The sequence below is a fragment of the Pelodiscus sinensis genome, chromosome 6 (assembly GCF_049634645.1).
Source record: "Pelodiscus sinensis isolate JC-2024 chromosome 6, ASM4963464v1, whole genome shotgun sequence".
Lineage (NCBI taxonomy): Eukaryota > Metazoa > Chordata > Testudines > Trionychidae > Pelodiscus > Pelodiscus sinensis.
The window spans coordinates 3480768-3504120 of record NC_134716.1 but is presented as its reverse complement, the minus strand read 5'-3'; the positions used below and the strand labels follow the sequence as shown (position 1 = coordinate 3504120).

Genomic DNA, 23353 nt, shown 5'->3' with positions numbered 1-23353 from the left:
TTGCATTGTCATTGAGTCCAGTCCCCCGCCCTCATGGAAAGGCCCAGTACCATCCCAGACAGATTTGCCCCCGAGCTCTAAATGGCCCCCTCAAGGATTGAACTCACAACCCTCAGTTTAGCAGGCCCATGCTCAGACCACGGAGCTACCCCTCCCCACTGCAACTTGAGACCTCTGCTCCTCATTCTGCTATCTGTCAGTCTTGCCAGTGCAAACACACAACTCCTCCCCACATCAGGTATCGCCTGACCAGGAGGCAAGCACAATCATTTGAAACCCGCCCCCCCTCCACCCGCATTTCTACGACACAAAGCAAACAAACGGTTCCCCGTACAGGTAACGACCCTCGGACCTTTTTGGCGCGGAGGCAGCCCCGCCCGTGGAAGGACGCCCACGGGCCGGGAAGGGCGGCCGCAGGGAATTCTCTGTTCCTCGGGGGCGAGGGCGAAGAAGAAGGGGCTGCAGCGGCAAGACTCACTTGAGAAGTGTCATGGCTGAAGATGATGGAGTTGAGGTCCCCACAGTTGTAATGCTTGATAAGGTCCTCGGTCGTATAGGGGGTCTGGAGGCTGCCTGCTCGGAGGCTCTCCTGTTGCAAGAGAGTCTGATTCAAAGCAAAGATCACCTGAGGGAGGGAGGAGGGAGGAAAAGACAGAGTTCCTTATAAGCGCTTGGCGAGAAGATACATAACAAGCTTCTTCACCTCTGCTCCCACGTCGAAAGAGGCCACCCATGTCCGTCACCCCCCCCCCTTGCAAAGTGATAGCGATGTACAAACCGGAAAGGAGCTCGCATGGCGTGGGGGAGGGTCTGCCCTGCCTCCCCACCTGCTCACCCGAACCCCAGAGGCTGGGGGCATCAGACAGGAGATGCAGACTGTGGGAGCTCTGTTCCTGCCTCGCTGGGGGCTGCAATGGGACGAGGGACTCAGAAGCAAGGGGAGGGGTGGCCGAGTCAGGTGCAACCCAGGAGAGATAAGGCCCTTGCTGGAGACACCCAAGCCTCAGACCTCTGTGGCACTTTCTGCTTTTGCACTGAAGGGGGGCCAGTCTGCACTGCTCAGCACGTCACTGGCATCCCACGCAGGAAGGGATACGGCTTGAGCCCAGCTCTGCTCACGGACTCTGATGGGCTTGAAACACCTGATTACGAGCCGCCCTTCATACGGGCGCTTTCCTGAATTAGGGCCTTCGAGAGCACCACAGGACAGGGCCCATGGGCTGCACCAGCTGCCTGACTGAGTTGAAGGTGAGGATTTTTCCTGAAGACACCTGAATGGATTTGGTCCCCACAGCACCTCTATCTAAGCAGGGTGGCGTTATCTGCTCCGAACACAGGACCGACATCCTGGGTCAGGCGGCAAAATGACTCTCTTCTTGAGGTTTGCCTTTCCGGTTCATATCAACAAGAAAACCAGGGATGTTAGTGATCGGGCAACTGAATAATCGTGTAACCGCGTCAAATTTTAGCAGCTGCATGACTATTTGATAGTCCCTGGGCCGGGGCCAGCAGCCAGTGATGCATAAAGACCCAGTCTGAAACCAACCTACCATGGCCAGAATAAAGGAATTCATCTCTTCAAACCTATGACAAGACACCGAGAAATACTTCACACAGTTTCTGACGTAAATACTCGCTATTGCCCTGGAGTAGGTAGCCTTTACGGAAAGGTGGGAGCTGTAACACCGACAGGCGGAGTTGAACCTAGGTCCTCTGAGCATGAGCCTCTACAGCTAGAGCTAAAAGCCTGCTGCCTCTCAGCTAAGGCCATAGAGCGCAGTCGTTTTCTCTCTCTGTACGTGATCTGAGCGCCACGCCATATGACAGTGCACCACACCCAGAAGCTGTGTGGGTTATCTGTGCACCACAAGGGTGTGACACTCAACAAGGCTCTCCTGGATATTGAAATTCACCGTGGCAGCTACTAGCTATGGTTGCAGGAGAAGAAACGTCCGTTTACTGTTCTAATCAAGCAGCGAGGAGTCCTGTGGCACCTTAGGGTATGTCTAGACTACATGGCTCCGTCGACGGAGCCATGTGGATTTGTTTATTGGGCAAAGGGAAATGAAGCGGCGATTTAAATAGTCGCCGCTTCATTTAAATTTAAATGGCTGCCACGCTGAGCCAACAAACAGCTAATCAGCTGTTTGTCAGCTCAGCGTGCTAGTCTGGATGCTCTGCGGTCGACATCAAAGCCCTTTGTCGGAAACCTCATCCCACGAGGAATCAGCTGTTTGTCGGCTCAGTGCGGCAGCCATTTAAATTTAAATGAAGCGGCGATTATTTAAATGGGATTAAACGGGACCCCAGTTTTCATTTTCCAGGAAGCAACATCCTCATTTTAGTTCCAAACAATCTAACCCACAGCTCTGCACCGTACTGCAGGAAGACCTCAAGTAAGAACAACTCCTGATCCAACACTTGCAGATTAGTTAGGATGTGTTCTCCTGCTTCCATAGTACCCCGCTGGGTATTCAGGGCTCCTTTGGTATTATCAGGAAGAGCCAAAGAAACTCTGCACCTTGCAAAACCAATCGTGCAGCATGGGGAGCAAGAAAAGTCAAGATATGCCAAATGCCTCAACAGAGCCTTGATTTCCCACAGTAATTCATAGCATCACGATTCATGCAGCTGCAGAGCAAATGCTGCTATTGCTAAAAAATACCACGTTGTGTGACGGCAAGTGCTGGCAGCAGAACATGGCCTGTTTCTCAAAGCCAGGCATACGGTTACAAGGCAGCGAGGGCCCAGTGTGTCTTGATGAAGGAAGCAACATCGTAGTAGCCTGTGTGTCGCCGAAAGGCGCCGCTGCACATAGAGGCAGCATTTCCAACCCTCCCCATAAGAACAGCTATACTGGGCCAGAACAAAGGTCCACCCAGCCCAGTACCTTGTCTGCCGACAGTGGCCGATGCCAGGTCTCCAAGAGGGAGTGAACCGAACAGGTAATGACCAAGCGATCTCTTTCCTACTCCACCCTCTGACAAACAGAGGCCAGTGACACCATTTCTTACCCATCCTGGCTACTAGCCATTAATAGACTTAACCTCCATGAATGTTTCTAGTTCTCTTTTAAACCCTGTTATAGTCCTAGCCTTCACAGCCTCCTCCGGCAAGGAGTTCCACAGGTTGACTATGCGCTGTGTGAAGAAGAACTTCCTTTTATTTGTTTTAAACCTGCTGCCCATTAGTTTCATTTGGTGGCCTCTAGTTCTTGTATTATAGGAACAAGTAAATCACTTTTCCTTATTCACTTTCTCCACACTGCTCATGATTTTATAGACCTCTATCCTATCCCCCCTCAGTCTCCTCTTTTCCAACTGAAAAGTCCCAGTCTCTTTAATCTCTCCTCATATGGGACCTGTTCCAAACCCCTAATCATTTTAGTTGCCCTTCTCTAAACCTTTTCTAATGCCAGTATATCTTTTTTGAGATGAGACCACATCCGTATGCAGTATTCAAGACGTGGGCGTGCCATGGATTTATAGAAGGGCAATAAGAGATTCTCTGTCTTATTCTCTATCCCTTTGTTAATGATTCCTAACATCCTGTTTGCTTTTTTGACCGCCGCTGCACACTGCGTGGACATCTTCAGCGAACTATCCACAATAACTCCAAGATCTCTTTCCTGATTAGTTGTAGCTAAATTAGCCCCCATCATACTGTATGTATAGTTGGGGCTATTTTTTCCAATGTCCATTACTTTACATTTATCCAGATTACATTTCATTTGCCATTTTGTTGTCCAATCACTTAGTTTTTGTGAGATCTATGCGCGCGAATGGTATCAGTTTGATTGGCTGCCCTGCCAACTGCTGCCTCACACAGTGCTCCTGTTGAAAAGTTTATCTTACATATACAATGCTTGATTGATAGTCCTGGGGTTTCGTAGCAAGGAGAATCCCTGAGCTCGTGTGGCCGAGGTGTGTAATTTGTCTGACTGACTTGGTTTGGAGTTGATCAAACTTATTGAGGGTTACTGCCCAGAGACCATGTTAGTCCTGGGACAAAGGGCTGATATGGGAAGCCCTCAGTAATTCGACTTTCCAGCTCCGATTCTCACCTCACTATTCTAAACCAGGAAAGGTTCCACTGAGTCACACAGTGGTCAGGCAAGCACACAACCGGAATGAGGCCCACACTTGATTGAGAGCCTCTGAATTAGATGCTGGCACACAGTTAAAAATCTCCCAGCGAGCAGGAAAACGGAGCCACTGTGTTAGGACAGGGAGACGAGAATTCCAAGCCGGGAAAAGTCGGACAGAAATTTGCAAGAGTAAGTTGCCAAAGAATTTCACAAGTAATTCTGCATGTCGGAGGAGTGTTCAAATGAAGCCAAATTGTCCACAAGATAGATTTCTATTCTCCGAGCTGCTCTTGTGTCACACTGCATTATATTAACTCAGAAATCTTCCTTGCACGGAGATCCACGGGAGATCACTCCAACCTTGTCCGGCTTTCAGAAATATTCCTCCCCCCCCCCCTCCATTAAATGCATTCACGCCAGCATCAAAGCAACTCCTGAAAAGATGCATTCGGAGAACAAAAGTAACAAGTTTATTAGAAAGGTTTTGTCCCCCTCCCACCTCCCGTTTTCGCTCTCTTCCCTCCCTGCCTTCCCCACCTCTTTTTGTACTGTGGAAAAAATCGATTAAGCTCTCTGGTATATATATTGCCCCAAGTCTCTTTCTCCTCCCTGAGATTTCTTCAGCTGTCAGGGGACACTTGTCCCCTTTGCGGGCATTGTTGGAACAGCCTGCTAGGCTAAGGGGGTGGAGGAGAGGGGGTTAGAGCCCGGCAGATGCCTTTTTTGTCAAAGACAAAAGCCCCCCTGCCATCCTCTCCACTTTTCAGCACTTTCATCCAGCCCGGATCAAAGCGCTGCTCTGCATATGAAAGGGACCCGGCATTATGCGATTCAAATTAGCCTATCGCCACCCCGCTAGCCTCCCAGTCTTCCCAACAAAAGCGCTCACATCTGTTCCATCCTTTGCCTCATCTTCTGGGGGGGTTTCTCCGCTCTCAGGTTTGAGGGCCATTCAACCCCTTGAATTATAGTTTGGGGGAGCTTCTTCCCGGCTGCGGGCCTGCTCAGCCAGACCCTTTGCTTTTAACTGTCCCGGGGCGTCGCGGCACCTTTGCCGTCCCCTCGCAGCTGCTCCCTGCGTCGGTCGCCGTCACCCCCTCAAGTGAGTCCGGCGTGCCGCCTCTTGAGCTCATTTCTCTTCTCCCTCTTCACCTGAAGGGGCCTGGTCCCCTCTGCACCAGGGAACCCAGCCGCCCCGAATCAAAGGGAGACTGGAATCAAAGGCGTCGTGGCAATGAAAGTCAATAATCCTTCTTTGTCATGGTAATGGTGCGCGCCGAGTGCGGAGAAGAAAGCCGGGCTCCTGGCTTAGAGGCGAGGCCCTGCTTAGATGTTCCGTAGCTCCAGCCCCGCTCGCACTGTGCCCTAACTCGACGTCTGGAACCTGAACTCTCCCATGGCAGCAAGTAACCCTGCCAAAGCCACGCAAGGCCTGAGGCTGCCGGAGCCTGTGTAGGAGTTTCGTTTAGAGGGCAGCCAGAACCCGGCAGGGAGTCTGAGTGGGAGTGTGCTATTAACCACCCCTTTCCAAGCCATTCCTGAGCCGTATGTTGCAGCTGATGCACACCACATGGGAGATAGCCCCAGATGGCAAATGCCCCGTTCCCACCTGACAACCAAGAGCTGAGAGAAAAGGAACATCTTCCCTTATCCAATTTGCTTTTCAGAGTTAGAAGCAGATTTATCACACACACACACACACACACACACACACACCCACACACACCCTAAAGTTCTGTCCACACATCAAAACAGACTAGGTTACAGAAGTGAAGTGTCCTGAAATCACTTAGGCCATGTCTACACTAGGGGTATGTCTACACTACAAAGTTAGGTTAGTTCGAACTAAGGGACGTTAGTTCGAACTAACTTTCATAGGCGCTACACTAGCGCTCCGCTAGTTCGAATTTAATTCGAACTAACGGAGCGCTTAGTTCGAACTAGAAAAACCTCATTTTACAAGGATTAAGCCTAGTTCGAACTAGCTAGTTCGAATTAAGGGGTGTGTAGCCCCTTAATTCGAACTAGTGGGAGGCTAGCCCTCCCCAGGTTTCCCTGGTGGCCACTCTGGCCAACACCAGGGAAACTCTTCTGCCCCCCTCCCGGCCCCGGACCCCTTAAAGGGGCACGGGCTGGCTATGGTGCCCGTGCCAGGTGCAAGCCTGCCAGCACCCAGCCAGCAGACCCTGCACCTGACACGGATCGAGCCACCCACCCGATGCCCCCCAGCCCTCCCCCTCTTCCCGGGACCAGGCTGGCGGCTCCCGGGAGCTTGCCTGGGACCGCAACAGGCGGGCACCCGCCTGGGCTAATGCAGACATCGTGGACCTCGTCCACGATCTCCGCACTAGGCACAGGAAAGTGGCCGGCTAGGGCAGGAGAGCTGCCAGCCTGGCCACCCAGGAGCAGGTGTGCAAGAGAATCAAGGGGGTCCACTGAGACCCCCGACCCTGAGCCCTGAGCTTACAATGGCCGTACTGGGTCAGACCAAAGGTCCATCTAGCCCAGTAGCCTGTCTGCCGACAGCGGCCAACCCTAGGGACCCTGGAGGGGATGGACCGAAGACAGTGACCAAGCCATTTGTCTCGTGCCATCCCTCTCCAGCCTTCCACAAACTTTGGGCAGGGACACCACTCCTACCCCCTGGCTAATAGCACTCCATGGACCCAACCTCCATGACTTGATCTCACTTCCCTTTAAACTCTGTTCTAGTTGTAGCCTTCACAGCCTCCTGCAGCAAGGAGTTCCACAGGTTGACTCTTTGCTTTGTGAAGAACAACCTTCTGTTACTAGTCTGAAGCCTGCTACCCATTCCTTTCCTTTGATGTCCTCTAGTCCTTCTATTATGGGAACTAATGAAGAACTTTTCTGTATGCACCCTCTCCACCCAACTCCTGCTTTTAGAGACCTCTATCCTGTCCCCCCTCAGTCTCCTCTTTTCTAAGCTGAAAAGTCCCAGTCTCTTTAGCCTCTCTTCAAATGGGACCTGTTCCCAACCCCTGATCATTTTAGTTGCCCTCCCCTCTCCCAGCCTCTCTCTTTCCCTCTCCCACCTCCTTTTCCCAGTCTCCCCCAGTTTTGTTCAATAAAGACAGATTCCATTTTGGAAGACACGTTATCTTTATTTTGTACATCAAGAAAGGTAAGTGGAAGGAGGTGAGGGAGGAATGGGGCACGAGCCCCCGATGGGGAGGACTGAGCTGGCTCTGCGGGCTTCTGGGGGTGGAAGCTCTCCTGCAGCCCCCCAATTGCCTCCTCTCCCCAGATGGCAGCCTGCGGCAAGTGCAGCCGGGCTGATGGCCGAGTGCTGTAATGTGCCCAGTGTGGGTAGTCCGGGCAATCCAAGCCAGGACTGCTTTGCAAGCGGGGCACCCCTGAGAACTGTCTGTCCGGGGTGGGGGTCGGGACCCTTTAAGCACAGCATCTCCACGCTCTAAGTCCTCCTCTGATGCCCTGCCGGCACTGCTTCCGGCCATCCTTAACCCCGGTTCAGGGTCCACTTAATGTGGACATGCTAGTTTGAATTAGCAAAACGCTAATTCGAACTAGTTTTTTAGTCTGGATCCGTTAGTTCGAATTAGCTTAGTTCGAATTAACTAATTCGAACTAAGTTAGTTCGAATTAACGTTGTAGTGTAGACATACCCTAGGAGATTAGTCTGAATTTACTAGTTTGACTTCTGGGCACCCGGTTTTACAAATTCGAAGTTCCACGCCCTCACTACGGGGAAGAATCAATTACAGTCTGTGGCAGGCTCCGTTAATGTGGACACGCTACCTCAGACTCAGAGCCCCAGTAAGCACTCTGAGGAGCTGACAGAGGCCTTCCGGAGCACAATTAGTTCAAAATAGTGGCACCAAAGCATCCGCACTAACGTTATTTTGGACTTACAAGTTCGGGAATAGCTGTATGCCTCATGAAAAGCAAGACTACAGAGTTTGAATTCTGTGGTCCCTTAATCCAGAATAACGGGCTTGCTAGTGTGTATGCATTGCTTACAAATTTGATCTTGTGGTGCTAATTTTGAACTAAGATCCTTGTGTAAACCAGGCCTTAGAAGGATACGGAAATCTATGTCAGGTACCAGAGCTGCATCGGCTGATGACTATGGACGGGGGAAAAACCAAGGGTTTTGTTTTTCTGTTGATCCTGTTTTATTATATTTTTATTCTCCAAAGATGGAGCCAGGCAACCGGTAAGAGCAGAGAGTATGTGGCCATCTGTCACCATTTTATATCAGGGTAAACTGAGGCAGAAAATAGTCATGCCATTTGCCCCAGTTCTGACAGTGTGTCATTGGCAGAGGTGGTGATGACTGGTATCTGGCAGATACTAATTATCACTTAAGATGTATAATGTGATGGCACTATGTAACGGACAACCCCGGTCCTAACAACTTTACAGTAATTATTAGACCCTGTATTATGCTCAGGCAGAGGGACATCAGGATTACATTATCAGAAAGTGGTTGTTTACACTCCCAATGGCAGAAGTACACCTCATGTTAACAACTGTACTACTACTACTACCACCATCTGGCATTCATATAGTGTCTTTTGTTCCTGGGTCTTCAAGTGCTTTACAAGCTTTAAGCTTACAAAACTGAAAGCAAAAATAAATATTGCTTATTCTCGATCAATGAATCTCTTGGCTAAACACAGAGAAACAAGCTATGTCAAAAGGACACGAAGGCTGCAAAATCAATCACTCAAAAGTAAATACCTGAAAGTATTGTCCTGACTCAGAGTAAGACCGAAAAACGTCAGCAGTTACATGCGGAGCGGAGAAGTTGGCCTGTGGGAGAAGGTGACCGGGGGGGGACTTTTTAGCTGGTTCCCGCCTGCCCCCCCCATACTCCGCCGCACTGCTGTCTCTGATACAGAGGAGCCGGTGCATGCAGGAAACTGGCTTGTAAACCAGCTCCCCGTACACCCCTAGTGCAGAGTAATTTTCTGGGAATGGGACACTGAGCTTTCAGAGAGAGGGGTTTGCCTGCATGCCGATTGTGACCACCTGTGTTCCAGAACTGGTGTAAATAACCACGTTACAAAATCCCAAACCCTATATTTCTCTCCCAACAGAAATCCAGCATGGCAGGCCATACGCCTGCTAGTGTTCAGCAGGAAGTGATAAATACAAATAAATATCAAAGCGGTGGCGGGTGGTATTGGATTTAGTAAGAAAAGTGGGACTGAACCATCACTTCATCAGTCCTCACGACCAATTTTCTTGACCGTGGTATCCCATTACCTTGTGCTCTCCTCACCTGTTTTTGACCCTAATCCCTCTGTCAGTCAGCACTGCTCTGTCTGGCAAGCACCCAGTATATTTGGAGTGCTACCGCAATACCCAGAATAATCACGCAAAAACACAGTAAGCCAAACAAAAATCCATGCTGCGTGTTTGTGGCATCGTCTCCAGAGCTTTGTGCCAGGTTTGTTTTAAGTCCTTTGCGCAATTACCTCAGTTTTACTCACCACTTCCTTGGGAAACTATTCCAGTGAGCCCAGACTGCGGTGTGATGAAATGTGTCTCTGTCTTGGCTCAGGCTCTTCACTCTCCCCCCAGGGACCACCCTCGCAGTCTTTCCCTCTCTGCAAATTTACACCATTCAGGGTCAGCGTTTCACTTTCCCCTTCACTTCGCCAGGGTATGAACTGACTTGCGCTGTCTTCTACTACAACACCTCTAGTCCCTTGATTATATTGGATGCGTTTTGCCCAGTTCTCACAAATTGATTATCATGCTTCTGCTCATGAGATTCTTAAGAACATAACAACAGCCATAATGGGTCAGACCCAGTGCCTCGTCTTCCAACAGTGGCCAATGCCAGGTGCCCCAGAGGGAGTGAACAGAACAGGAAATCATCAAATGATCCCTCCCCTGTCAGCCATTTCCAGCCTCTGATTCCGACCCATCCTGCCTAATAGCCACTGATGGACTTAACCTCTGTGAATTTATCTAGTTCTTTTTTGAACCCTGTTGAAGTCCTAGTCTTCACCACATCCTCTGGCAAGGAGTTCCACAAGTTGACTGTGCACTGCGTTGTTTGTTTAAAACCTGCTACTTATTCATTTCATTTGGTGGCCCCTAGTTCTTATATTATGGGAACAAGTAAATAACTTTTCCTTATTCACTTTCTCCACACCACTCATGATTTTATTGATCTCTATCATATCCCCCCTTATATATATATTTTCTAGATCTCTACCATGTCCTCTTTTCTAAGTTGTTGTCATGGGGTGTTCACACCTCCCCCACACACCAGCCTAAGAGCTAACAAGGCTGAGAACGGGTAAATTAACTACATAGGCAGCAGCTGAGCAGAATGATGTGGCCTAAGTAACCCCTGAAGGATGACGGAGCTCGTCGAGAAGGAACGGGGGAAGCTACTACAAAGCCAGGAAGCTGGCAAAAGAAAGGGGCTGAAGCGAGGGAGCCCGCCGACCCTCTCTGGTCATCTCAGACGGAAGGGAGGAAATGTAGGGAAGAGGATGTAGGAAAAGGCTCAGGGAAGTAGCAACAATGTTGAAGCCAGTGCAGACCTTGGCTGCTGATTAGGGCCACAGAGTTGGAAGGTGGAGTAGAGGTAGGCCCAGGTTCCCCACCAGCCAGTGGGTAGTAGTTGGCCAGTGAAATGAGAAGACAGTTGGAGACCATTTTTCTGCAGAAAGACTGATCACCCCAGGAGAGGAAAACATTGTGGCCTGGCCAGAGGGCCGAGCCTCTAAGAGGGAGCAGCCAACCCACCAAAGAAAGAGCACTCAGGGTCTCAGAGAGTGAGAGAAAATTGACGGCGGGGCACACAAGTGGCAGAAAGGGCTGTCGGACCTGGAGAGAGCTCATCCCCAAAGGGACCCCAGTGGTTGAGCAGTCCCCGTAACAGGGGCCCAGACAGACGTGGTCTTAGAGCAGTGACACATGAAAAGGAATCGTCCTCTCCTCCTTCGTAAGGTTTATATTTAACGTTATTGCATCACCCACCAGAGTCATGCCCCCATGCTTCCCGCACAGTACTGGACAGCACATAATCGTATTGTGTGGCTTTTGTCAGAGCACTTCTGTCGAACACCCCTGAAGGCCTGTGTGTCCCAGGGGTACATGTACCCCCATTGAGGACCACTGCTTTAAAGGTTCTAATCCATAACGAATCAGAACTGGAGAAGCTTTTGGGAAAGGGGGTGCCTAGATAGGAAGGATGGGCACCGCCTACACCAAGATGGAACCAGATTGCTGGCACTTATCATTAAAAAGGTCGTAGAGCAATTTTTGCAAAACGTTAACTCCCTGAAAGCTGTGTGGAAACTTTTTAAATAGAGGCTTAACGTCAATGTATCCCTCCACATTAAAAAAACATAACAACAAAAAAACATGTGCTATTGGGGCTAAACAACCAAGTAAAAGAAGCAGAGAGATATAAAAAGGCAACCTCCTTGTAAAAGTGGAAGGTAATCCTAGTGAGGAAAATAGAAAGGAGCATAAACTCTGGAAAATTAAATGTAAAAATGTAATTAGGGAAACCAAAAAAAGAATGTGAAGAACAGCTGGCCAAAGCTCATCTATATCATAATAAAGGTGTCTTACATCAGTACTGCCATAAACTATACTGCTATGAGATTTCTTTAACCTGCCTGGGCACTCATTAATGGATCTCAGAGTCACCGTGTTGTTTCAGGCCAATTCCGCAAGCCAAACACTCGGGGAAGGGTTGGAACTTAACTTCATTTACAAGTTTGATTCCTATCATAGAGTAATGAATAAAGACATTGGCTGGCTGCACACTACCTTCCACGTCCTAATGACTTAACCAACTAAACAATGAGTACTTAGAGAAGGTGCAAATTGTTCTGATCAGCGTCTTATAACTTGAACACTCAAAATCACTTTTTTTCCCTTTTCTTCCCTACTCCCTTTATTTATTCTGGAATCTGGACTTTTAATGCTCCATTCATCTGAAGAAGTGAGCTGCACCCACGAAAGCTCATACCAGCTACATGTTTTGTTAGTCTTTAAGGTGCTGTGAGGCAGTTGGAGGTGTGCCACGGAGAACAACAGAATTAAAAAATGGCCTCCCTTAAAGGGGCAGGTGATCTTTTTTTTTTTTTTTTTGCCTCAATAAAAAATCCTTGGTGTTCCTCATTAAAAAAATATTGTTTGGTATTCCTTGGTCCTAAAAAGTTTAAGAAACACCGTACTAGACTATTTGATGTTTTTTAAGGTTTTCCTGTTACAGACTAACTCAGCTGCCCCCTGAAGCTTTATACCAGTGTCACTGCATCCACATACAGTGATTGTACCACCCACCCTGGCATAGTTAAGGATCAGGACATAAAGAAACTAAAGTAAGTGTACAGGTCGAAATGGGCTGAATAGATTTTTCTTAGCTTGTGTGCTGGGGAGATCCAGCCGTTGCTGGTACTTTACCAGGCCTTTTAAACATTCCCTTAATGTCCCTATCCTTTTCCCAGGCAAGACTATAATGAAAGTCTTACTGAAGGTCAAGTGGATTAAGTCCATTACATTCACCGTGCCCACAGGCCCTGAATATGGCACATAAAAAAGTAGACTGTGCTAAAACACTTTTGATAACCTTTAACTCACACTGCCTGCATCTCACCGAGACACATTTATATCCTGGTGTAACCACGTGATGGTCTACCTAAGTAGAGCTGTGCAAGGAAGTTTTTCTGGTTTGCTGGCAATTCCAAAAAAACTCAGGGGGGAGGGGGGAGGGTGTTGTTTCAGGGTCAAACTGAAAATGAACAGTTTTGAAATTGTCAGCAAATCAAAACATTGGGGGGAAAAACTAAGCATTTTGACAAAACCTAAATATTTTGATCTGGACTATTTTGAAACGTTATTTTTTAAAAAATAAAAAGGAAATGTTGAAACAAAACACAATTTTGAAGCAAAACGGTCAATAACGTTTTGTTGCAGAAATGCTGAAACAAAACATTTACGTTTGTCAGATCTCATTATTTAGGGTTTGAGGGTTTTAAGCCAGACCAATGTGGCTAAACTGACAGGAATGCACAATGTTATCCAATTTACATTTTTGCTCAAAAGATATTTTGGCTGAAAAATCTCAACCAGCTCTCTTATCTAAGAGCTTACAAATTGAATCCTGTCTTTCCACAATCCTGGAACCGTCTCCTGAGGTCAAACTAACTGCTCAGTCATTTCAGCTGTCCTTTTTACCCTGTTAAAGACGATTACTGCATTTGCTTTTGCCAACTTTCTGGGATCTCACCTGGTTTCCGTGAATTTTCAAAAATGATGGCTAGCACTTCCGCTGTATCCTGTGCTAGTTCGTTTAGATGTCTTGGACGTGTGTCATCTGGTCCTGCTGATTTAGAAATATGTAGTTTTACCAGGTATTCTTTTATCTTCTTCCTGTCAATCACTTTTCCTAGCTAACCAACATTGGCTCTAACCACTTCCTGATGGTTCATACTTGCACACACTTTTTATTAAAAAGTGGCTTGCTTCATCATACACGGATCATTCTTCTCATCATCCTATAAAATTTGTTCCCCTTTGAAGGCAGTTCTAGCCATGATTCCCCCCTACTTCCTCCTCCTACCCCCGCAGATATAATTATACACGTTGAACCTCTCTAATCCGGCACTCTTGGGTTCAGCAACATCCGTGGTCCGGCATGATTTGAGCTAGCCGGATATCCACGTATCATGGGTGTGGCCAAATTTCCCGTGGTCCCATAAAGTTTCTTTACAGCCCCCCGTCCTGGCTTTCAGTGCTCTGTGTTATTTAGCTCTGATTTACCCCTAAATGTCTTCTCAGAGCCCAGTGAGCTGTGGAAGTGTTGGTAATGCTGCTAGACAATATTGACCTCCCAGCAAATTCTCTGGTTCAGCACCAGTCAGGTCCTGCAGGTGCCGAACTAGAGAGGTTCAACCTGTAACCCTTTTTTTCCTGTCTCCTTTCAAAAAGGTGTCTTTTTGGAGCATTACATATTGCCAATGCCTTGGGCATGTTTCACAAATGAACACCTGCCTTGCCCAAGATTTATTGAAGATTCTGTTGCCAGGAAAAAAAAATCACATATTTGATTATTTCAATGGTCCTAGCCTCCCTGTTCCGCTTTGCAGAATGGGCTCTATCAGACATGTGCTCCTGGTTAGCTATTTACATAACTAATATATTTAAATGAGGGGAAATCCATAATGCAATGAACATAAAGTGGGTTAATTCTTGCTTAGAGTGGTTTAGCTAATGTGCATTGACATTAAGGGTTTGCAGTGGTTTAACTAGCAATTTTTAGATATTTTAATTAAATTGGTGAACTTTTCCACCACTGCCAAGGCAGATTTTCAATGACTAGTGCCTGCTGACTTTCAAGAGGAGACACTAACCTGCCATTTGTATGATCAAAAACCTGCACCAAAGCCTAGACCTCATCATCTTTCCAGTCTCAGAACTATTCCAACCCCTTTCATCACAAATTTCTGTTGCAGTGGAATTTTCCCTGTCCTGGTCACCATTACAACATCACTCCATCTTTCATTGCTCAGCAGAACTCTTCCTCATTTCCAACCTTTCTGTTGAAATCAAGGACCTTTGGCAGAAATCTGATCATATACTGAAGGGAAAAAGCCTTCCGGGAAAACACAAACTTGGGCACACCCAGAAATTCCTCATCCCAGGAATCAAAAGTCTGCACACTGGTAAGACCATTCAGATCACCTTAACTCTGCCCCCATTGGGCCTTCCCGAGAATTGCCTGAAGTTCAGACAATCTCGGAAAAGCTCCTCAGCTAGTGTAGGTCACAGCTCCAAATGCAGCTATGACAGTTTACATGTGCTAAGGATCTGCTCCGTTCCCTGTAACCATGGCACATGTTCAATATTGAACCTAATCGAGTACAGAATCTAATCGACTGAGTGGTTTAACACAGTCCCTCTCCATGGAATCAGTGCCCTTGGATGACTGGAGAAGATTGTCTCGGAGGTAATCAGGGTGGTGTTTCTGTGCTCTCTCATTGCTAACCAACTTGTAGTAACACCACACACAAAAAGTATTACATGGAGGTCCTGTTTAGGGGTAGGTCTACAGCGCTATTATAGAAAAATGTATTTGCTCAATAAACAGATGAACAATAAACATACATTAAATTGTCCTGATTTGCACAACAATTTGATCCCTGTATTTTGATTGCATCAGGTCTTTGTATGAGCTATTAAAATCCAGCTTGCCAGAACTTTGTAGCCTTTACGTTGTTTTTAACTCTTAATCAGCTATCATGATAATTACATGTGCTCCTTCCAACAATGGCTTCTCAGAGTGCTGCACAAACATATAAGTACAATATAAACTGTATGTTTTTATTGCATTCTGGCCCCCGGCATGTGAGTAACCCCATTAAAATGCCTTAAATCTAGGAGTGTTGTAGCTATTGATCCCAGGATACTAGAGAAACCAGGAGGCTGTCTCTCACCCACAGAAGTAGGTCCAATAAAAGATATTACCTCACCCGCCTTGTCTCTCTTAAAAGTAGGCACGTGGTTCAGTCCCTTTCTGAGTTAGGCTTTTACAGACTATTAACCTCCATAACAAATTTCACATGTTTGTGTCACTGGCAATAATTAGCCTCTGTAATTTAGCAGATAAAGCATAAACCGCAAATACTACAAGTTCTGACTGAGGTTGGGGAGAGATGTATTTTTATGACAAACATTTCCCCTCTCTTATGCGCAGAGTCAAACAGATCCCTCTGTTTTCAACACTTCCCCTGCGTCCAAAACTATTCTGCACTGAGCTAAAATAATTTATTTCTCCTGCAGAGGAAAGATTAAAGGCAATTGTCATGGGGTGTTATGTACCTCGCTGCTGGATAAAACAGATCTGCATTTGGGCCAACTGTTCGAGATGCAATCACTCACACATGGGAGCTCGAACTGAGTTAGTTACGAATGACGTACGAGGCAACAGTCCATCACCCCATAAACTAAGGATTACTCCAGTGCTCAGCATATGTTCTCTAGGTTTAAAAAGTCTCCCCTGACTGCCCCTGAACCGCCTCGTTTGGGAAGCTCGTCTAGCCATTAACACATCTCACCATGAGCATGTTTCTCCTGATGCTCAGTCTAGATTTTCGGTTTATTAATTGAGAAAAGCACTGGGGAGAAGCAGACGACTGTAAAAGTGCTGGATCTAACTGGGGCTTGGGTGCGCTACTGTAATACAACTACACACAGCTGGTGTTATCTTTAACACCTAACCATTCCCTGGCACCTCATTTTCTGGATGAACACTTCTTTTGCCTGGCTTCCTTCACATGGGATATCTCAGACGCCATCTATGGCCCGGAGTGTGGCATGAAGGTTTTATTGACATTGGGCTGAGACAGCTGCATTCTATTACTCCTCTTTGTAAGCTGCCTTCCACCGTGGGGCCTTGATGTGGGTTGGGCTTTAGGTATTGGCACAAAACAAACCACCAAAAATAATCCCTCTGGGCTGTTCTGCCGCTGCCCGTGTTTCATAGACTTCAGGGTCAGGAGATCTGGCAGATAAAGACACGAGGAAGTGTGGGAATGGCTTTCTAAACACAAGGTCAGGGGCCTATGCCTTTGTCGCCTCCACACAGCTAAGTGGGCGCGTTACAGCTTGACACACACTGTACTCCACACCCTCATCAGAGCAAGCCAGCCCGGGGTCATACAAATGAATCTAAGGGTCTTGAGCATAGATGGTTTGGGGTTTGGGGCAGCACCACCTACGGCAGTTGGGTGAAGGCTTCCAGTGCAGATATAGCCTTGTTACCACGCATGGCAATTCTGCAGGATTCCAAGGGAGAGCACAAAAGATACAATTCATGAATCAAACTCATCTGCAAATGTCCTGTCTTTGAAAGAGCTAATATTGGGGAGCAAGGCAAGCACTGTGTTTTCAGTTGCAAAGTGGAGGCTCTCTAGCCCTTCCTACAGTAGCAATGCCCTGTTTCCACCTTGGCCCCGGGTTTGTGATTTTCCAAGCAGGCTGAACTATTTTGCCAAACAACCCCAATACATTCCAAGGGGAGTCGTGTGGCTAGGTCTGCCAGCTAACTCTGAAGCTATGTCTTGGGATCGAGTAGAACCCATCTTGGAAGGTTGGCTGGAAAGTTCCACATTTGGGTAGAAAGTGAGAGAAGATTTTGGTTACCGGTTGATTTGGAAAGCGGATCCACTTCAAGAGCTGCCACGAGGCAGAAGAACAGCAATGTGCTCAAAGGCGCTTGAGAAAGACCATTGATCACCAAGCTCTGCAGTGTGTTGTAGTGATCACGGTTCTGTGATGCTCATCCGGTGCCAGGTGGGGCAGGAGTGATACCTTAACTAAAAGATTCAGGGAAAAAATAAAGCCCAGGAACAGTTGACACATGCTTAGAGTCCCGGAATTTGAGGATGACGTCAGAATCTTGGCTGTCGTTAAACACAACAGCAAACCTCTAGCCCCCATGGCTTTGGAACAAAAGCTTGAAAATGAAGCATGGCCAAATTTCACCATTTCGGGACATTTAGTGCGTTACTTACAGCCCCAACTGCTGGAATCAAAGTGGCTTTCTAGCCCTCTTGTTGTCAGAGAAAAGCTGAACCCGTGAATACTAAAGGATGAAATCATGGAAGGCAAATCAACGAACCCCGCACTGATGGAATTGTAAAATAGCTCACAGTGGTTCGGGATCTTTGACTACTCGGGCCCAACAATGCTGGCACTATCCTTCCTTAGTCCCTACATGGGGGTGGGCTGACCCTCCCACACTGCCTTGACCTGGATATGCCAAAGTCTTCTATTATATCGTGGGGGCTTATGGCTAACTGACCTCCCGGGCCGGCATTTTCCATGTCTAAGTTTATGCCCTTGGAAGAAGTCCATGCAAAAATGGTTCAACCATTTCTGACAAGGGAGCTAGTGAAGAATGGATACAGGTTGAGCCTCTCTAGTCCAGCCTGACCGGTGCCGAACCAGAGAATTTGCCGAACCACGGGAGATCAATATTATCTAGAAGCGTTACCCACACTTCCACTGATTGCTGGGCTCTTAGAAGACATTTAAGGGTAAACTAGAGCTAAAGAACAGCACAGAACACTCAGAGCCAGACCTGGTGGCTGTAAACAAATTTTATGGGACTGCGGGAAACTTGTCCATCCCCATGCTAAGTGGCCATCCGGCTAACTAAAACCATGCCAGGCCACGGAAGTTGCCGGATTAGAGAGGTTCAACCTGTAGCCATACCGCAGGGTCTGGCAGAGAGCAAAATGGCAAGATTATCAGAGGGCATATGCAAACAGAAAGAATTAACTAAACCAGGCCATGAAATACCAGTGGAGATTCCAGAAGGCCAGATTAATAATCCACTGGTTTTAATGTTTCCAACAACAGAAGGGAAAGGGGGGACAATGGAATAAGAGGGTGTTTTTTGGGCTGGTCAGGGTGTGCTACACTAAACTCCCCACCAATCAGAATGGAAAAAATACAACAGAATGGAAATAGGGGTCAGAAGCAAAATCCTGGGAGACAGATCGTAAAGACTGTTAACAGGGTCCTGGTGCATAAACTTGCTGCATGTTTATTTTCTGCAGGCGACATCAGCGTGTCTCATTTTCCCAGGAACGACGGACAGTGCTGACGAGATAGGAAAGGAAAGCAGAGAGATGGGAAAGCAGGAGAGCTGACCGAGAAACCTCGGCCACAAGCCCACAATATCTCCATGAATAGCTGGAGGTACTCAGATTCGCTTCCCATACGGAGCACAACTTCCCTCCGTTCAACAGAAAAGAAGTTTCCTCTTGTATAGACCCGATTTATGGAGCAACAGAGCATCGGGAAGGACATTTCACAGGAGCGGGCGGGAGTCTAAATGGCTACATAGGTCCTTAAAGGACACGTGCTCAGTACAACAGGTGGGTTTCATAACTTACCAAGTAACTGATCAAAGGCGCTGGGGTAGGAGGTCGGACGCCCCAGGCTCTGGGAAGCTGAAACCTTTTGAAACTCCTGAGCAGGTTCTTAAAAAGCTTACAGACAACTAATCCTCTTTATTGGACATGACGGAGACAGCTGGAGCTACTCGCCTGCAGTGCCAAGGTGGAGGTTGAAAAGGTGAACCGCAAGACAGAATTGAGAACAGTTGGGCACAGATGTCTGGCTCGAAGCCCCCCTACCCCACATTCTGCTTGTCGTCAGCAGGCAGCACAGAAACACATGTACTCATCTCTCTGCAAACTGTGGCCTGCAGCAGGTCTATATCCAGCTGTCAGCGTCTAGGAAGAGCTGGCCTGATTTCCATTGGTTCTGAGCACCTCCCGAGTTCTTAGCACCCTTGGAAAAAACACCACGTGTTATGCACCTACTGTTGGAAATCCTGGTCTGTGTTCTGTCTGGGGAACCCTCCGGGCACTGCCTCGCTTAGGCGGAGCAGTGGACTCAGGCTCTGTGTCGTTTCCCTTTCTGTTAAACGATTTCCCTTTGCCCCCACGTTAGCCGAGCGCGTTGAGGTCTGTGGATGACTACGGTGCGCCAGGTGGCTGCGAGGAGGGCACAGAGGACAGAAGATCTCCCAGAATGCCAGAGGTCTTGTTGCAATTCATGCTCTTTGTGATGTCACAGACTCACCCCATTGTCGGGCCCCAACCCTGCAAGCACTTAGGCCCAGGGTTAACTTTAAGCCCCAGAACAGCGTCACTGAGAGAAACAGGACTACGTGGATGCTTAAACCTGCGGACATGCTGTTTGCAGGGAGTGGGGACTTCATTTGTACACTCCCTGGCTTTGTCTTAACTACAACTTGTCCACCTAGATCAGCCTACAGGCTGTTAGCCAGCATCTACACTGGGAAGAGTGTACAGGTCAGCCTAAGCCAGCATGCGTTAGCTAACCTTCACTGTGACCCACATTCGCAGTGAAGGGAAAGTGCATGTGTAAATACAGCCTCCAGGCACAGTGGGTCCCAGACTATATCAGAGCTCTCAGCATTACTGCAATATCAACATTTATAGCAAACAAGGAGGCACGAAAATATATATTTTTAAATTTAGATGAAGCTTATTTCTGAGCAGAAAATGCCAATGTCAAAACTAAAATCATTAACAGTAAAAGGCAGCTTCCAAATAAACTCCCGGCTTCTAAAACATTCCGAAAAGTTTCAAAATGGAAAATGAACGAGTTCCTTTTTTTTCAGGTTGAAATGAATTTGCGTGTAGACATTTAGGGTAATTTGTAGTTAAAAAAAAAAAAAGATGAACCCCTTTTCAAAATAATGTTTAGACTCTTCGGATGCATCTACACTGCAGGGCTTAACTCGGAATAAGTGACGCAAATTGATCTACGTCAATTGCGTAACTTAGTTCGAAATAGCTTATTTCGAAATAGGGAGCGTTTACGCAGCACTTATTTCAATATAGAGCACTCTTCCTCCGACTTCCCTTATTCCTTGTACAATGAAGGTTACAGGACTCGGAGCATGAAGTCCTCCAGCTTGACAGTATTTTGACACTATTTCGAAATAACTGCCTGCTGTGTAGACATGGACTAAGTTATTTTGGACTAGTGCTAGTTATTTTGAAATAGTGTTGCAGTGTAGACGTACCCTCTGTTTGGAAAAAATTGGAAGATTTCCATTTTTTGGTCCCCATTTTGGATGGGAACATTTTTTCAAAATCTCAGAAATTCTCCCAGGATGGGAAAACCATTTCCCATGCCGTTCTAGGTCTGAACACCATAGGGAATGGCTGGCGAGATGTTACGCCACCGTATGGAATGTACATGCAAGCCTGCATACCCTTTAAGGCAGAGAGAGACTGTACATCTAGCAGAAACGTGGGTCGGGGAGACAGGCAACGAACACAGCCAGAAGGTAAGAAACCAGCCAAGACGAGCCGGCCGATAATTTGGCTTCTCTCTTCCATTTTGACTCCTTGTTTTATTTCCTTTACAGATTAAGCTCTTTTCCCTCCAGCACCCAGCGCGGGGTGGGAAAGGAGGCACACAGCCAAGTTCTATAAGAAGCCTACCAACCATCTGGAAAAGTTGAGTCTGCACAAAAAGGGCCTGGAGTGAATTTGGATGTGAGCTCGGAGCCTTGGCAGCTGCAAACCGGTTACCCAAGCAGGCATTCGGCAGCCACTGTGAAGTGCCTGTCACTTCTACTTTGCTTCTACCATGGCACCTGCAGGCACTTCAACCTCCTCTCAGCTGTAGGGGCTCTGCTCAGTACCATTAGCACAACAGAATCTAGCATTAGCCTTGCATGGAAATAAAAGTCACCTCGACTTAATCCTGCTCTCCATTAATCACAGAAAATGATCAGCTTAAGGATATGCGCATTGGGCCATGCTGGCGTATCCACCAATAAGTCAGCTGAGGTTTGGGCCTCTCTCTTTTCCTCTCCTTTATGTAAACGGACACTTTTCCCGCTAATCTGTTTAGAATCAGCCTGTCGGAACAAACTGCCAATCACTTTCCCCCATTTCCAGAACCGTGTCATTGGCTGCAGCGGTGAGCTCTGTGCCCTTCTGCAGAGAAATGGAAGATGAAAAATACCCTCCCAACATCGGCATTTTTTCCAGGATGCACAGAGAGAGTCCTTCTGCTGCAGATGCACACTCTGACCTAACAGCGCTAGATGAGAGAACTTTAGTCAAATGCAGCAATGAAATTCCCATTGGAGAAACAGGCTATCTTTGGAGAAGTCATAAATAATTATACTGTCAATCCCGTGGAAAGCATTTCTAAAAACGCACCAACATGAACTAACAAAACCCTCCTTCGCTAGACAACAAGGAAAAAAAGAGGAAACGAAAACGCCAGCCAATACTGAAAGCGTAAAGCTATCTTTCCATCTTCTCCTTTCCTTTGGACACTCATTCTGACACCTTCCTTTCTTCTAAGTCATCTAAAATGACACACATGCAAAGCGAGGGCCCGAGAAATGAGGTGCATGCTGATGACACACAACACTCACTGGGAGTCACAGTGCTGCTCCAGTTCGCCCTGCACATTCTAGGTAGGCAAGCACCGTGAGCAACAATACCCTCTCCTGGGAGACCATCTTAGTTACAACAACCTTGCGGCTCACTGAGAAGACGGAGGGGCCTCGTGCGGCCCACTCACTAGCCTTGGTTGCTCATCACTGCACTGAGTGGCGTCCTTTGGTGTCTTGTACCCTCTCAGACATCAGCCTGGGTGATGGGGCAAAAGGAGGAGGCTACTGCCTCCAAGCAAGCCAGCCTCCAAGGATGTGCCTCACAAGGCAGGACTCACGTGGGCCGGCTACTCTGAAGTATTCTTGCAGGCACTCCACTAGCAGAGATCCAGGATTGGGGTGGGTTTGGTTTTTAATGAAGATGTCAGCAGTGAGGGGAGCTGGACATAGTTTAACGACCAGGCTGGGCCAGATAAGGCTCAGGACCTGTGGCTAATGTGGACTGTTTCTGCCTGCAGACAGCCAGAATGGTGGAACACAGTTCTGTGGCTCTGGCCCACCGAGAGCACCTGACACAAACCAGTGAACCCTCAGATGCCACAGGTCAGCAGTGCATCCATGCAGTGCCGCAGACGTCGGCCAGGTCAATACTGAAGGAGAAAATCAATACAAGATAGGCAACTCAAGCTACGAGAACTGCGTAGCTGGAGTGGACATGCCTTGCATCGATTTTCTGGGGCAGCCCCACAGCGAGAGGCTGACTTCGCTTACACCTCGCAACTATGAGGCATTCCAGGGTTGACAAGGGTGCCCTCAGAGTTCAATTTAGCAGGTCTTTACTAGACCTGCTAAATCGCACCCCAGAAGATCGATCTCTGGCACGCTGATCTTCCTGGGAGTGAAGACAAAGAGGGGAACATTACTCTGGGAATCGATCTGGGAGGAGCACTTGTCTAGTCCAACGCTGCCTTCTTTTTTCAAGTCAGGCCATGTCACCTCGACAGGCCAGGTGACCTCTGGCTGCCTGCACTTTGGACCGCTGAACTTTCACAAGTAAATAGCAGTACGAGAGAAGCACTGAGGGGCTCCAGTTGACAAGAAGGCTCCATTGTTTCAGGCCCTGAGAAGATCCAGAGGCTGCCCTGGCAAGCCTACAGTAGACTGCAGGGCGAGGGGTGGGAAAAATCAGAGAAATGTTTAAACACCAAGGCAACGTCTTCCCGTAGAGAGGCTTTGTCCCCAGCTACAGGTATATTTCCTGCCAAGCCATACTGGGGAGCTCCCCGCTATCTCCCATCCCAGCTCCTTACCGCCCCAGCCCTATGACTTCCCTCCAGCAC

The 23353-nt window shown here is 47.8% G+C and overlaps 1 protein-coding gene across 3 annotated transcripts in view; it reads right to left on the bottom strand.

Moving 5' to 3' along the window:
• The window catches only part of TRABD2A (TraB domain containing 2A), an 81495-nt gene that overhangs the window by 27387 nt on the left and 30755 nt on the right, over nucleotides 1-23353 (bottom strand). For 2 of the 3 annotated variants that reach the window (XM_075931317.1, XM_075931315.1), the window contains exon 3: nucleotides 479-625. The exons of the other annotated variant lie outside the window; for it this stretch is intronic. In XM_075931317.1, the coding sequence (XP_075787432.1) occupies nucleotides 479-625 (147 nt within the window). The remainder of the gene's footprint in view (nucleotides 1-478; nucleotides 626-23353) is intronic. 3 annotated transcript variants of the gene reach the window in all.